Raw genomic sequence first — 16,387 nt, forward strand, 5'->3', positions numbered from 1 at the left:
CTCTGACACCACCTAGCATATAGGTCCTGGAAGCTTGGCCCCAGTGATGTATTGGGCCGTACTCACTATCCTCTGTAGCGCCTTACGGTCAGATGCCCAGCAGTTACCATACGAGGTGGTGATGCAACCAGATGTAGAACTTTTTGAGAATCTGGGGACCCATGCCAAATCTTTTCAGTCTCCTGAAAAGGTGTTGACGTGCCCTATTCACGACTGTCTCGGTGTGTTTGGACCATGATAGTTTGAAACTCTCGACCTGCTCCACTACAGCCCCGTCGATGTTAATGGGGCCTGTTTGGCCCTCCTTTTCCTGTAGTCCACGATCAGCTCCTTTGTCTTGCTCACGTTGAGGGAGAGGTTTCTGTCCTGGCTCCACACTGGCAAGTCTCTGAAGACCTCCCTATAGGCTGTCTTATCGTTGTCAGTGTTCAGGCCCACCGCTGTTGTGTCATCAGCAAACTTAATGATGGTACTGGAGTCATGGGTGAACAGTACAGTACAGGAGGGGACTAAGCATGCACCCCTGAGGGGCCCCAGTGTTGAGGATCAGCGTGGCAGATGTGTTGTTGCCTACCCTTACCACCTGAGGGCGGCCCGTCAGGAAGTCCAGGATCCAGTTGCAGAGGGAGGTGTTTCGTTTCAGGGTCCTTAGCTTAGTGATGAGCTTTGTGGCACTATGGCGTTCAACGCTGAGCTGTAGTCAATGAACAGCATTCTCACATAGGTGTTCCTTTTCTCCAGGTGGGAAAGGGCAGTGTGGAGTGCGATTGAGATTGTGTCATCTGTGGATCTTTTGGGGCGGTATGTGAATTGGAGTGGATCTAAAGTTTTTGTGATGATGGTGTTGATGTGAGCCATGACCAGCCTTTCAAAGCACTTCATGGCTACCGACATGAGTGCTACGGGGCGGTAATCATTTAGGCAGGTTACCTTCGCTTTATTTGGCACAGGGACTATGGTGGTCTGCTTGAAACATGTAGGTATTACAGACTTGGTCAGGGAGAAGTTGAAAATGTCAGTGAAGACACTTGCCAGTTGGTTCCAGGAAAGTTATTTATGTCTGCCGAGGCCTGGTGATGAATGCCTGACATCACTTTAAATATCCAACAGACAAAACCATGTACTAGATAAGTACTAGATAAGTACTAGCTGAATTGTCTGTGTCTGTTTTTCAAGACATCAGTGATGTAACCAGTAGAGAGGCCACTGCCAGATGCTCCTGCTGACGATGTCTGGAAGATAAATAGCCTGGACTGACATACATTGGGGAGCAGAATTTAGCTCCTTGTATGTTTTTTGTCAGCTGAGAACCTTTTATTTCCCATTTTTGTGAACGCTTAAACTAGAAACATTTCCCTAATTGTCCCACTTCTCCCTTCATTTAGAGAATTTGGAGTGCATCTGCAAGACTTCATCCACAGAATGACAAGCATTCAAACATAGTTCTTCCTCTCTTCCATTTCTCCTCCTGTCTTTCTCCTCTGGCTCCAAGAGCCTGCAGGCTGCAGTCAGTCAGACACACACACACACAGTAACACACAGTGGGTCTAATTGTGATGAGGAGGAAGTACTCGATGGTGATGGCTGCCAGCTGCATCCTGTGACCGTCATTCTGATCCCGCATTTGTCTCTGTCATCTCCAAGATCCCTCCGTCCATCCGCCCGCCGCCTGCACGTTCCCGCCCGCCTGCCCGCCTGACCGCACATCCACATAAAAGACATTGGCAGCCTCCGCCACAAGCTCCAGGAAGTCCGCACTTTGTACCCACACATGGCAGATCGATGTGCCCACCCTCCCACCATAACAACCCACCAGGCACCCTCCCACTACCCACCACCCATCCATTCTGGTCAGGGGTAAAAACTAATGTTAGACTTGTCTGTCCCTCTCTGGGTGTCTAGTCAGAGCGGAGTGGAGTGGGCACTTCAGATGCCAGATGGCTGGCAGGATGGCATAGACATGGCAGCCACAGATCCCTGCCACCACCACATCATGGTTAGGCCTGAAGCTAAGGGACCTGCTCCCCTCTCCTCTGCTCCCAACATCTGCCCTGACGATCGGGCAATGAGCCATGCCAGCTGGGCGTATTCATAATACCGGACGGATCAGGCTCGGTCTCCTATACGTACTGCCAACGTCACTCAGATCATTCCACAGCCCCCTTCTTTTCTCTCCCTCTCCCCTTCATTAGTCCTCTTTCCATCCCCTTCCCCTTCCTTTCTCACCGTCCCAGTCCCGCCCTCCATCCTGGGTAGGACTATTAGGGAAGTGACTAGTTTGTAATTCGTTGCCCGTTGCTCTGCACTGCAGTGAATGGGCACCAAAGGTGTGCCAGGGAAAATTAGCACCAACTCCTGATTATCCCTTTAAATTAGGGTGTCTCCTGGAGTGAGAGAGAGAAAGAGAAGTGTGTGTGCGTGTGTGTGTGTGGGGGGGGGGGGGGGGGGGGATCAGGAGGAAGAGAACGTTGCAGCTCAGTGTTTAGTTCACATAGCGCCTTTCAATGGATTCTCTCTCTCTCTCGTATCTCTGATGTTGCAAAATTGACTAGTTCAGTTGTAACTCTTCAATATGATACAAGCATTTCACTACACTCGCATTAACATCTACTAACCATGTGTATGTGACAAATACAATTTGATTTGATGCTCTGTAATGCTGTTTTGCCCTTGAAAATCCTTGAGCCCCGACATTATTCTCTTTCAAAAATGTTTTAGGCTCTGAAACATGGCAGAGCGACTATTGCCAAGGACCTGGCGAAGGTCCTATGCGTTGTGTATTTGTGTCAATAAATCACATCGGGAGCATATGCTGCAAATTATACTCCAAGAAAACATTGGCCAAGTCCCCATTTTTTTTATTCCACTTCACTTCCTGATGAATCACTAGTATCGAAACCTCAAACCTGGGTCTGCATATATTAAGCGTTTTAGAGTCCACACGAGTAGTCATATTCATTGTGAACTCAAAGGTAAGAACTGATCCTAAACCAGCACTTTCGTCGCTTGGTAGGGCCTCTGGATCTTGGGCACCAGTCCTGTACTTCCAGAATGAGGGGTATCAGGGTAGCAGCAGACCCCAGGCTGGGATTCAGCATCATGGCAGGCCTCTAAAGATTTATCCCCCTGGGTCTGGTGCTGCTGCAGCTGTTGTGAAGGCTAGTCCCTCTCCCTCTCTTTCTCTCTCCTGTGCAGGCTACCTAAGCCATTCAGAACAGGAATCCATCAGGCCCAGGGGTGAGTTATAGTGACAGTAGCAGACCACCACAATGTTATAGCACTGAGAGGACCACCGATTTATTCAACCAGAACTACCCTCCCTGTCTTTTCCTCTCCTCTCTTCCCCTCCTTTTTTTTCTCCAGAATGGCATTTGAAAGGAATCTATCTATACTGCCTGCAACAATCACACACTCAGCATGTGGTGCACTCTCCTTTAACCTTGTACTCTGACAGTGCCTTTACGTATAGTTTGATACTGCACAATGATAGCAACACGCACATGCATGTGCACATAGACATGAATTGACTTTGCACTTGTGGTAGTCAAGCTATGGACCATCCACATAATAAGACCCCAGAGTCCCTCAAGTAGTCTACTTCTTTGGCCCCGCCTTCCACTTGAGTGACATCAAAGTGTTCCGCTTAACCCTTCCAAGGTCTTGAACATCCTCAATAAGGCTACATTTAGCACTTCTGTCAATGTAGGCTAATCTTTCACGGCTAAATTTAATTATATGTTTTAGACTGTTACTAAATATACAGTAGGTCCATGTTTGTATGCATTAGCATTTGGTTAGTCAAAATTCTGCACATAACCTATAGTCTACAAGAAAACAATGTCATTGTCCAGCCGTGCTGGTTTATATGGCAGTGATCTGTCCATACATATTGAGGGAGGGAGCTGGTGCTATAGCCTAGTGAGTTTGTTTGTCCTGGAGTCATACTGTATACGCACTGTGGCTCTCTGTGAATGTCGGCTCGTTTATCTCTATCAACCAACCCCACCACTCTACCGCCAGTCAGTAAATGAACAGCTTTTCCGTCGAGCTATAGTGGCTGTTTAAAGACTACTCTGTGATCCTTGCGTCTCGGACCAATCTCGCCCCGTTTTTTATATTTCCCTCGTTCCTCTCCTCCCCTCCCTCCTCTTCTCTCGCTCATATTATGTGTGGAGCTACGGTGTTTCTCTCAGCCCGGATGTGTTGTAGGCACGCGTTTTCCAGAGGCGCGGTTATAAAGCGTCCGTTATTTATCTGACTCTACTTTTAACTGTTCTCCTTTTCAGTAAGGAACTGCTAGGCGAGCCTCACTCGCACGGCAGGCAGCAAGACAATCAAATCAAGGACTGATCCCTTATGTTTGCTCTGAATCGAATTTTCATCTTTCATTGAACTATGACATTGCTTCAGCCCTGCTCTCTGGATTAATTCCTTTGTAATCGTTATTTGTTCCCCCCCATCTCGTCCAATATCTGTCTCCAAGTGTAGGCTAAGCTTCAGTGGTCATGGGGTGTATAATTTCATTTTCGCCTAGGCTGGTGAGGGTCTTGACGGTTGTGTAAAAGCGGATAACGCGTGGATTTATGGTCTTCACAGACAAAGAGCCAGCGAAGGGAAACTAGTGGAAGTTTGAGACCAGGAAGAATGCAGGCGACGTGTTGGTGTGCGGTGTTACTCCTAACTCCAGCGTTTTACCTGGTGAGTAGTGGTTTTGTTTGTGTTTATAAATACGTTTTCGTTTCACTGTTGTCTCTGTGTTTTGTGGTCTTTCAGATACACATTTTACTAAAATCTCATGTGTAAAAACGATTTCTTATGAAATGCACATCACTGACAGAACTATTGAAGACAACTCTTCACTTCAGGGGCATGTCCTGTTCATTGCATAAAAACATTCCGTTGTCCTGTATCAGGGTATTGGGGGGAAATACAACTGTTTAAATTGCACATCATCATGACTGAGACATTTAACATTACTGTATGCGTTTCTATTTCAGAACTGTGGTCTATGGTGTCCAAATAATAGGACTAATTAGTCCAATTAATTTTCAAAATTAATATATTTGGTTGTAAGACTGAATAAGTATTTAATATTTGACTGATGATTTTTTTAAACACATGTGTCAAAGAAATAACACATTTAAAGTGTAAAATTAAAACATTATTTCCCGCACACTAGCTGAAAACGGACAAGATTGTGCTGCAGTTCCAACAAACCGTCTCATGGGGGCGTCATAACAAACCAAAAACGACCGGCAGGTGCGTCTGAAGGCTACACGTCAACCTGAAGGAACCTTTCAAATTCTCAGTTTCTCCTTTTGATTTTTGTCAGTAACGCTTTTTCCTTTCGGTCCGCCACATAAACAATGATCCCACTCATAGCAGTCATAATACACACAACATGGAGGAGAGTTGTTTGGTGCGTGGCCCGGACAACCCAGCTCCATCTTGCTGATCTCAAAGCGAGCATAATGTGATATCATTTAACTTATGCTAAGACATTGAGTGGAAAGAAAACACAGGTTTCTCATGCACCAAAGTTTTGTTAAAAAGTAACAGGAAGACTCTGATATAAAAAAAGGAATGCCACTTAAATATTTCAAATGAACTCACTTTCCAAGTAGGCTATATTATAATTTGCAAAAAAATCAAATAAACACACAAGCGTTCGGCTTTCGTGTGAATTCTGCAGACACCTTGAGGATAGTAGCCTAATGTCTTCACACAAAAATGTGTTGCCTAAGCTTCTGTTCCCTATCCCTAACCCAGCTAACTTGACACTAAGACTAGCAGATGCCACATCATACACCTAAATTAATCCTCCTTTGATTCTTACTGGAATTGAGCGCGGATTCTCTCCCTTCACTCACTCAGTCTCTCTACGCAACTCAAAATAAATGTTTATTCCTTTAAGAGGCTATTGCTATCAGGTCTATGGCAGCACTGTGTCAAACTAAACTGCCCGGTGTTAAAATTCATGTAAGTCAAATGTTTTGTAATATACAGTTCGCACACACACACACACACACACACACACACACACACACACACACACACACACACACACACACACACACACACACACACACACACACACACACACACACACACACACACACACAATGGGTAGGCTTCTGTCTATTTCCTTTGAACTTACCACAGGACATTTTTCCCCGACACATTTTAGATTTCACGAAATACGCCTATTTCAACTGACTTCTCTTACAACTGTCCTATTGACATTTAAATAATGGTTCGAATTATTTCATCTGCATAATCCTCACGCAAAACGACATTTATTCAAACTAAAATTATTCTAATCAAGCTAATTCATTTACTGGTTGTTTTCTATCGGCTTGACGGAATAGGATTTAATTGCGTAGCCAATTTAAATTTTAATTCAGCAAAACAGGTCGTTATTGTTAGTTGTCCGTGGGGTATTATTTTACCACATTATCTAAAATGAGTCTGAAAACTTCCATGGCACGTTGGGCTATGCTTAAAATGTAAGCATATAGATAGGCCTACAAAGGGTTTTACAATTTTTGACACATTTACAGGAAGATATCTTATGTAATTATTAAGAGTGAGGTGCTCAGGACCTATACAATTAAAAAATCTCGCAACATTTAGTAATCATAATAAAATGAATTTAAATGTCATCTATATTTTGCGTTACACCTGGGCTTATTTTATATGGGCTTTGATAAGGATACAGCTAGACTATCTTGTAGGATGTGAACACCAACATCTCAGATGCAACATATAGACCAAAGCATGACCTGTAATTTTCCGCTACGTAAATGTTTCTTCACTGTAAACATAAAATCACAGATTTTATAGGCCAAATGACATTTCTCTGTATAACGGAATATTATCGTATAATAGATTAGGCACCTTAAAATCATTTCCCCCTTTTTATTTGACCTCTTCTCGCATAGAATTTCACCTCTGAATTCCAATCAAACGAGTCAAGGAGCATTATCAAGTGGATTTTCTCATTCGGCACCGGGAGCTGTCCATGGTTCTGATATTCAAGACCGTTGTTTTACGCGTCTTAAAACAGCCGGGTAGAATGAGTCCCAATTGAACACATCATTGCAGTGGGACGCAAAAATGTTTTAAAAGTCCGTTTTGTTCATTCAAACCAATGAAGATGTAGGCTTGATGATGAAACCTGAATTCACATAGGCCTAATAATTCGAAATGACAAATTTGACAAGTGCCATTTGACACTTTTCAACTTTTCTTCGCCCTGAAATGGTTTGTCAATTTAGGCATAGGCCTAGGACTACTTAATTTTACATTTGTGGAAAAGTTTTTTTTTAATCAATTCAGTACAACGCAATATACATATTCCATGGTAGGATATATTACAAATTGATTAGGGTTTCTTTTCACATAATGATATTGGCTGCAGATTTTGGGATGAAAATGTAGTCTTTGTAATGTATAGCCTTGGTTCAGTTTGTCTTTTGCTTCATAAAAAGGTAGGGCTTTTTCAGTCGACTGTAAAGAGATCTTTGATTATATTGTCTTATAGTTACGAATTGGTTCATGTTAGTTTAATTCTACACCTGGATATTTGCTCTCTCCATGTCTGCGCTCCACTAAACCTAGATTATTATTTTCCAGACAGTTAAACTGTTCCAGTTAAACTGTCGGGTTTATCCATACCTACGGGGATTACCGTTGAACTTTGACGGTTTTATTTCGTGTTAAAAGCTCTTGTCTCGTCTCTAAGCCTCTTGTCTGAGCGGGGCGCGCCTTGACCTGGATAACACTGTGCTCGCTCTGAAGAACAGTTGATGCAGGTGTTCAGTGGTATAATACAGCGCACGCCTCTCTGCGAGGGCGGCATTCACACATGAATATGGTCACCTATGGCTACAAAATGTAATTAAAATAGGATTGTATTCATTATTCGGCTTAGTTGGGAGTTATCGGTGCCTTCCTAGGTGCGTGTGTGTGCGTGCGTGTGTGTGTGTGCTTGTGTTTTTTTCTGCATCTTACTTCTGATCAAGCCAGCTCCAATAAAACCCAGTCAGATAGTTGACATGCTTTTAGGGTGGTTTTGCTCCCAGCAGAGGGGCTGCTGATGATACTCTGTTGACTGACAGCTAGTGTGAACAACAGCATGTTCTCTGGCCCCATGACTGGTAGCAGGGTGGCTCCTATGGCTGCAACACAGGGCTGTCAGTGACTGGCAGGTGTGTGTGTGTGTGTGTGGGGGTTCTCGGCCATGTCTCACTTCCTCTAAGGGGGCAATGAGGAGGCTCTGTTCCTGAGGGACTGACAGACAGACACAGACATAATGACTCCTAAATGGCACATTGTTCCCTAAATAGTGCACTGCTTTAGGCCAGGCATATTACAACTACCCCATCATTGTTTAACAGGCTGGCGAGAGGGCCTGACATGCCAAGCAGTTGGCGCAGTGGGAGAGACACCGACAGTGCTGCATCCTAAATGGAACTCTATTCCCTGTATAGTGCACTATGTTTGGCCAGCCTCTCACCATTGTTTGTTAGTGGAGCTGTGAAGATTCAAGTACCGCAATATCTTTTCCATAGCAAAAATGAAAACACGAAGAAGACCAAACTCGTTGGTTCTTTTAAAAACCTACTGTATGTAAAATATTGTGTGCTATAGCTTGGAATATGCATACATGTGACTCTGAATGACAACATAGCTAATGAAGTTTGATTCCAACATTAGTGCTGTTAAATCCATTTAGTGCTTTGTTTCCTTGCCACAATACTAACAAGTATTGCGACACTGGTATCGTCCCGGCCCTAATTGTTAGTAGTATTAAACCATCAGAACATGCTGTAGATGTTGCGACCAGCCCTGCCATAGCAAGCAGTCAGCACAGTGGGAGAGGGATTGCCACACACAGATCAGTGTATGGGGAAATACTGCTTGCATTTTAGTCTTGTCAGGCAATATTACATTACATCAGCAAAGAACGCATATCAGTCCAATTGTGATTCTGTCCTTTCATTGAACACAAATTACTTTATGATTTTTGTCAGGCATTTCATTCCCATTTATTGGGAAATATACAGATGTAGGATCTTAATTTGATCACCTTGTTGCAAGACAACTTCCATGCAATGCAATACATGTCCAACCTGAACTGTATTTGAGGATTAAAAAAAGCATCTGAAGTTTGTAATTTCCACTTTGAAATTTCAGATGAGATTTTCCCTTTCGAAAAATGTATCAACCCCTACAACAATTTACAGTAATTATAATACACATAATAATTCACATTTCCTTTTACTGCAAGATTATTTGCCTGCTGTAGCAAACTGGCTAAAATGAAGACCTACAATAGTGGGAGAGGAGAGAGAGGATGCTACACTGAGATCCTACACTGGGCACACTGTGTGTGGAAGACTATAAGGTTGTCAATTATGTTGAATTGGTTGCATCCTAAATGGAACCCTGTTCCCTAAACTGTAGCACTACCTTTATCCAGAAGTCCACATACTGTAGGCCGAGAGCAGAGCCGTAAAGGGGCATGGCCGAGAGTTCAGTCTCTTAACACACAGCACTATAATCCTATATTAAACTCCCAGCCCCTTCACAGCACAGCCAAGTGGTCCGCTAGCAGCTATGTTACATGTGAATTAACAGTGAAGGATCTACTTTCATTGAGGAACTCAAGTAGCTCTCGACCAGCATTAGAATACAACCAATTGTCTCCATGCCCGTTGACCATCCACTGCAATCACATTATCTTTGATGGAAATCACACTTTAAGAGGAATCTGTTATTGTTGTGAATATTTCCTAGAAATGATCTATGTATGTATCTTTTATTAATTAATATCAATACGTCAGCATTATGATGTATTGTCAGTTGCTTGGCTCCTTGATATAGCTGAGGTCGTATATGATGTACACTTCATACCCAACATCCAATTTTGGTAGATTTTTGATAGAGTTTTTATGAAATGTGAATTCAACTAATTACTTGGTTTTCGGGTTTAAATCTAGGTTTAAATGTGGAGGGGAAAAATATGCTTTAAGTTGAATTAACTTGGTATCTATCTTATTTAGACTCTAAAAACATGCTTCAGTTACCTTTGACCCTTCGATCAGAGACTGGAAGTGTCTCAGAAGAGAAACCTGCCACCTGTGTGTGTGTGTGTGTGTGTGTCTGTGTCTGTGTCTGTGTGTGTGTGTGTGTGTGTGTGTGTGTGTGTGTGTGTGTGTGTGTGTGTGTGTGTGTGTGTGTGTGTGTGTGTGTGTGTGTGTGTATGTGTGTGTGTGTGTGTGTGTGTGTGTGTGTGTGTGTGTGTGTGTGTGTGTGTGTGTGTGTGTGTGTGTGTGTGTCTCAGAAGACCCCGTGTGGTGCACCTCTGTAATTCACACCTCAAGGTGACCTGACTCTGCTGTGCTCCTCTGCTGTACTGCTCTTGTGGTCCACTGATGATGACACACCTGGTGGTCCACTTATGATGACACGTGTGACCTGGGGGCAACACTCCTTTCTCTTTTATCAAGCCTCCCTGGACCAATAACACCCTGCATAGGAGACAGTAAGCTGTGTGTGTGTACTTGACCTTGGTTTGGGGCAGAAAGTCAATGATAATGGTCTATAGTTGTTGGAATCGCCCCTTGACGGGCATTGGTTCATTTTTGACTGCATGGATCATTACAGTTTTCTTTATTCAAATCCTATTGGGGGAAGCTGGCAAATATTTACAGCACAGTTGTCATCTTTTATAGTGTTTTAATTTGGAAGTCTTTCATTGATGACCGGACCCCTAACCTGCACATACCATCTAAACAACCAAAATATCCCTGACCCCTGACTGTGAAGGCATTTGGGATCTGACACTATGTGTCTCTGGGTGTGTGTGTGCATTTTTGCGTGCATCCATGTCTGCTCGTACGCATGCATTCTATGTGATTAATGACAACAGCCTCCATCTTTCCCCACCGTGCACTGCTCTAGTTTTTCAATCACATTCAGAGGTCTAGGGTCATATTTGGAGCTAACCACTGAAGGGCACTGACTGTTTCTGCAAAATATAATTGAGGCCTGGCCTGACCTGAGGTTTGAACCTCTGGGGAACTCTTCTCTGTCTGTTCCACTATTCTGCTATTCTCTGTCTGGGAGCTGTGGGAAGTCTATCTGTAGCCTCTTGATAGGAGGAGCGTTGTAGCAGACCTACCTTGGTTCAAATACTATTTGAATTATTTCAAATACCTTATCTGTGCTTGATTGAGCTTGCCTGGCACATTGGAACCAATAGAATAGTTCCAACGTTTAAAACCCCCACCCTTCTGGTCCCCCTGGCAGGATCGAGCAGAAACCCCCACCCATCTGGTGCACCTGGCAGGCTTGAGCAGAAACCCCCAACCATCTGGTACACCTGGCAGGATAGAGCAGAAACCCCCACCCACCTGGTACATCTGGCAGGCTTGAACAGAAACCCCCACCCATCTGGTACACCTGGCAGGCTTGAGCAGAAACCCACACCCATCTGGTACACCTTGCAGGATAGAGCAGAAACCCTCGCCCATCTGGTACACCTGGCAGGCTTGAGCAGAAACAAATACAATCTTTCAAAATATCTAAAATATTTTGAATAGGGTATGAACCCAGGGCTGCTTTGTAGAGTTGTAGTGTTGTAGAACTGTAGAGCTGTAGAGTAGAGCTACTTGGTAAATTGTTTCTAAAGGCAGGAAATAAATGAGATGACCCACTGACAACCTGCTTTCCATGACCAGAGTTACTCCCAGGACGAGCCTGAAGTTTCTTTAGTGCTCTGAAAAGATAATTGTGTTTTGAAAGCTGAAAGGGAAGTTTTTGTTGTTGGCAGAAGCATTCAACAATCTCTATCGACATTGCTAGCGCTGCCTGTATCAATTTTCAAGCTGGGTTTTCTGGAAATAGCCCTTGTCTTGCCTCTTGTCTCTGTCCTGTTTCCCAGTATCTTTCCTTAGGCATGGTTGGTTGTTGTAACATGCCAGCACCAGCATATGCATGGAAGAAAACAGAGGCATTCAGTAGACTGGGAGTTGTTCCCGTCTTAGTGAATAGCTGTAGTGAATGTGTGTTGACTAGTGATGGCATTTGTACCTAACAGCAGTGGTGATGGATTGCATAAGCCTGCTGATGGGCTTGATTGACCACTTTAACAGAGCAGAGATCAGACACTCTCGCTTGACTGGGTCTATGTGGCAGGGAGCGGATAGGGGAAGGGGGGGGGGGGGGGGATAGGTGGGGGGAAGGGGAGAGGAGTTAGGGGAGGGGAAGAGGGGGGAAGCACTCCTGCTTGGCTGGGTCTAGGAAGAGGGGAAGGGATGGGAGAGAAGAGGAAGGGGAGGAGGGGTGTAAACTTCCGTCCCTGTAACACACCAGTGGTGATGGATCTATCCACAGGGTCGTGTCTGCCGCACCGTCCGAGATACACAGCTACAGGCCAGAAGCCCGTTGATGGGATTTATCTTCCTGATCTTTCCCCTTCAGTAACAGAGACTGGCCATGGGGAGCACTAGCGCCATTCTAGCTTCAGGGGTACGTTTCCATACCCTGGTTAGACCACACTGAACAATGTGTCCATAGGAAGAGCAGCGTTCATGCTGTTTTAATCAGGCTACGTTTGGAAGAGCTTTATGATCAAATCCATGGGGGATGAACACACTTCCAAGTAACTGTAAATGCTGTGTCTGTCTGTCTGTTGGCAGAATAGCACAGCACCTTAGATTTAAAGTTTTTCGGTTGCACCCTCTGCTCCAGATTAGCCCATAGAAACATATTTCATAACAGATTCATACATGGAAAAACAGATTTTCTTAACTGGTACCAGGGTACATTCAGATTAGTCTTGTGGAGCTTGTGGGCATCCTAGAGCAAAACAACAGACACATATGTGTTCGTGAGAGTCTCACCTTTCCATATTGGTGTGTAAACAAAACTGTTCGGATGCAACAGACGTTTTCGTGAGAATACCGATTTTCGGGATGTCTGACCAACACCGTTGTAGTTCAGACACCTTCCAGGCCACCATTGGTGGATGAGGTGGATTATGCCCATGCAACAAAACTAAACATATCTCTAGTTTAAACAAACACATTTTGACAGGGATTACTTAATCATATTTGTTCCTAGGTGGAACATAAAGCTTCCATGAGAGAGCACCACTGGTACCGATTTGATGCCTTTCTGGGAATGGTTTTCCAGGCCAGTCATGACAGGATTGTGCTTTACATTTACAGGTCATTCCTAGGTAATGGTCTTGTAGATATTGTTACCATGTTGTTTCTATATAATTCCACATAATTTAGTAAGTGTTCCTAACAGCAGCCTATTCCTTGTTTAGTGGACTATATTTGACCAGGCCCTGGTTTACAGTAGATTACATTCCTCCACTGAATCAGTTGATTGTCCTCTCCTCTGCTTGTTAAAGTCATGTTTCAGTCTTAATCAACCAGAGTCATCACACTGTCACAATTGTAATCATTGATCAGGGAGACTAACCACAGTTCGTCTGTGTGGCCTTGGTACCATTCAGCTCCTCTCATGATCATGTCTCCATCTGTGTGTGTGTGTGTGTGTGTGTGTCTGTGTGTGTGTGTGTGTGTGTGTGTGTGTGTGCTCCTTAATCCGCTTAATCAATTAACTTCCGTTGTGATACCACTTCTTGTTTCGACCTCTAAGCTATCAAGATCCAGGAAAATGTGATTAAGAGAGAGAGGAAATTTGAAGCACTTGAGCATCTCTCTCTCCCCCTGATTTTTGTGAATATTTTATGAGAAACATTGAATGTACCATTAGATCTGTCTGGTATTTTTTGTGCTTGTCACGACGTCCGCCGAAGTCGGTCCCTTTCCTTGTTCGGGCGGCGTTCGGCGGTCGACATCATCGGCCTTCTAGCCATCGCCGATCCACTTTTCATTTTCCATTTGTTTAGTCTTTGTCTTACACACCTGGTTTCAATTCCCCAATTACCTGTTCATTATTTAACCCTCTGTTCCCACATGTTTGTTTGTGAGTGATTGTTTCTATGTAGGAAGGTCCGTTATTGTGGGCTCTGTTTTTGTATTGCATTTATATTATGTTGAGTAAAATACGTTTATTTACTCATATCTGCTGTCCTGCGCCTGACTCCTATACACCAGCTACACACAGACTTCCTTACTGAATCACTCACCCGAAAGAATGGAGTCAGCAGGAGCAGACGCCCTCCCTTCAGAGATAGAGGAGCGCGTCCAGCATCTGGGAACCGCCATGGATTGCGTGCTGCAGAGATGGATCGTTGGGAGAAAGGAGGAGGTCGTCCAGTGCCTCCACCAGCCCCACTACAGCCGGTCCCACTGTCCACCCCTCCTTCACCCGTTGTCCAGCGGGATTCGGCTCACGCTCCCGAGGGAGTATGATGGGACGGCTGCCGAATGCCAGAGGTTCCTTCTCCAGCTTGAGCTCTACCTGGCGACCGTCCACCCGGCTCCTTCGGGATGTGAGAGCGTGTCCGCCCTCATCTCCTGCCTCTCAGGCCAAGCCCTGAAGTGGGCCAATGCCGTATGGAGTGAGGGAGATGTGGCGTTGGACCATTATGCAGAGTTCATCCGCTGCTTTCGGGCAGTTTTTGACCACCCGCCTGAGGGTCAAGTGGCAGGTTGACTGTTCCACCTAAGGCAGGGGACGAGGAGCGCACAGGATTTTGCATTGGACTTCCGGACCCTGGCTGCCAGCGCGGGATGAAACGACAGGGCCCGATCGATCACTACCAGTGCAGTCTGCGCGAGGACGTGCGTTGGGAGTTGGCCTGCCGAGACAGCACCCTCACATTGGACCAGCTGGTGGACATGTCCATCCGGCTGGACAACCTGCTGACGGCCCGCGGACGTCCGGATCAGGGCCTGTCAGTTCCATCCACCTCCGCTCCGACGCCCATGGAGCTGGGAGGTGCTGCACTTAGGGCGACCGGAGGAGGGGCCATTCCCTGCACCATCTGTGGCCGCAGAGGGCACATTGCTGGTCGGTGCTGGGGGGGTTTCTCAGAGAGTCAAGGCAGCAGGCAGGGCACTGTCGTGTCACCCCAGGTGAGTCGGCACCAGGCTCACCCAGAGCCCCCTGTTGCTCACATGTATGTGTTTATTTCATTTCCTGAGTTTTCCCTGCATTCCCTGCGCTCATAGATTCAGGCGCAGCAGGGAATTTTATTGGCCGTTCGTTTGCCCATAGTTTAGGGAACCCCCTTGTTCCTGTGGATATGCCCTTCCCTGTGCACGACCTAGATAGTCGACCATTAGAATCAGGGCTGATTAGGGACGCCACCACTCCACTAGACATGGTTACGCAGGAGGGTCATAAGGAGAGAATCAATCTCTTCCTTATTGATTCTCCTGCGTTTCCCCTGTTGATAGGCCTACCCTGGTTGGCCTGTCATGACCCAACTATTTTGTGGCAACAGAGGGCTCTCAAAGGGTGGTCACGAGAGTGCTCAGGGAGGTGTGTTGGGGTTTCCATCGGTGCAACTGCCGTGGAAAGTCCAGACCAGGTCTCCACCGTGCACATCCCCTCAGAAAATGCAGATTTGGCTCTCGCCTTCTGTAAGAAGAGGGCGACTAAATTACAACCTAAATTACAACCTCATCGAAGGGGGAATTGTGCGATTACATCTCCTGGTAGACGCAGCACTTCCCAGGAGTCACTTATATCCTCTGTCGTGTATCTATGAGTACCTAGTCATGCCGTATGGGTTGATGAATGCTCCATCAGTCTTCCAGGCCTTTGTTCACAAGATTTTCCCTGACCTGCATGGGCAATGTGTCGTGGTGTATATCGACGACATTCTGATATACTCCGCTACATGCGCCGAGCATGTGCATCTGGTGCGCAGGGTGCTTGCTCGACTGTTGGAGCATGACCTGTACGTAAAGGCTGAGAAATGTCTGTTCTTCCAACAGTCCGTCTCCTTCCTAGGGTACCCCATTTCCACTTCAGGGGTGGAGATGGAGAGTGACTGCATTTCAGCTGTGCGTAATTGGCCGACTCCCACCACGGTAAAGGAAGGCAGCGGTTTCTAGGGTTTGCCAGTGCGGCTGCAGTGGTCGGCTGAGGCAATCTGGAGTACATCCGGGCGACGAGGAGACTGAACCCTCGCCAGGCAAGGTGGGCCATGTTCTTTACCTGTTTTGTTTTCACTCTGTCCTACAGACCACGTTACCAGAACGCTAAGGCAGATGCACTGTCCCAAATGTATGACACAGAGGAGCGGTCCATGGATCACACTCCTATACTTCCGGCCTCTTGCCTGGTGGCACCGGTGGTGTGGGAGTTGGACGTGGACATAGAGCAGGCGTTACGCATAAAGCCCACTCCCACTCATTGTCCAGCTGGGCACCTGTACGTTCCGTCTGCT

At 45.6% G+C, this 16,387-nt stretch overlaps 1 protein-coding gene across 1 annotated transcript in view; it reads left to right on the forward strand.

Annotated features, from left to right (window-relative positions):
• Window positions 1-3,990: 3,990 nt before the first annotated feature.
• LOC110488130 (neurexophilin-1) overlaps window positions 3,991-16,387 on the forward strand; it is a 65,039-nt gene continuing 52,642 nt past the window's right edge. Inside the window, exon 1 of the mRNA XM_021560163.2 lies at window positions 3,991-4,698. Coding sequence (XP_021415838.1) covers window positions 4,645-4,698 — 54 coding nt within the window. The 5' untranslated portion in view covers window positions 3,991-4,644. The remainder of the gene's footprint in view (window positions 4,699-16,387) is intronic.

This window comes from Oncorhynchus mykiss, chromosome 32, assembly GCF_013265735.2.
Source record: "Oncorhynchus mykiss isolate Arlee chromosome 32, USDA_OmykA_1.1, whole genome shotgun sequence".
Lineage (NCBI taxonomy): Eukaryota > Metazoa > Chordata > Actinopteri > Salmoniformes > Salmonidae > Oncorhynchus > Oncorhynchus mykiss.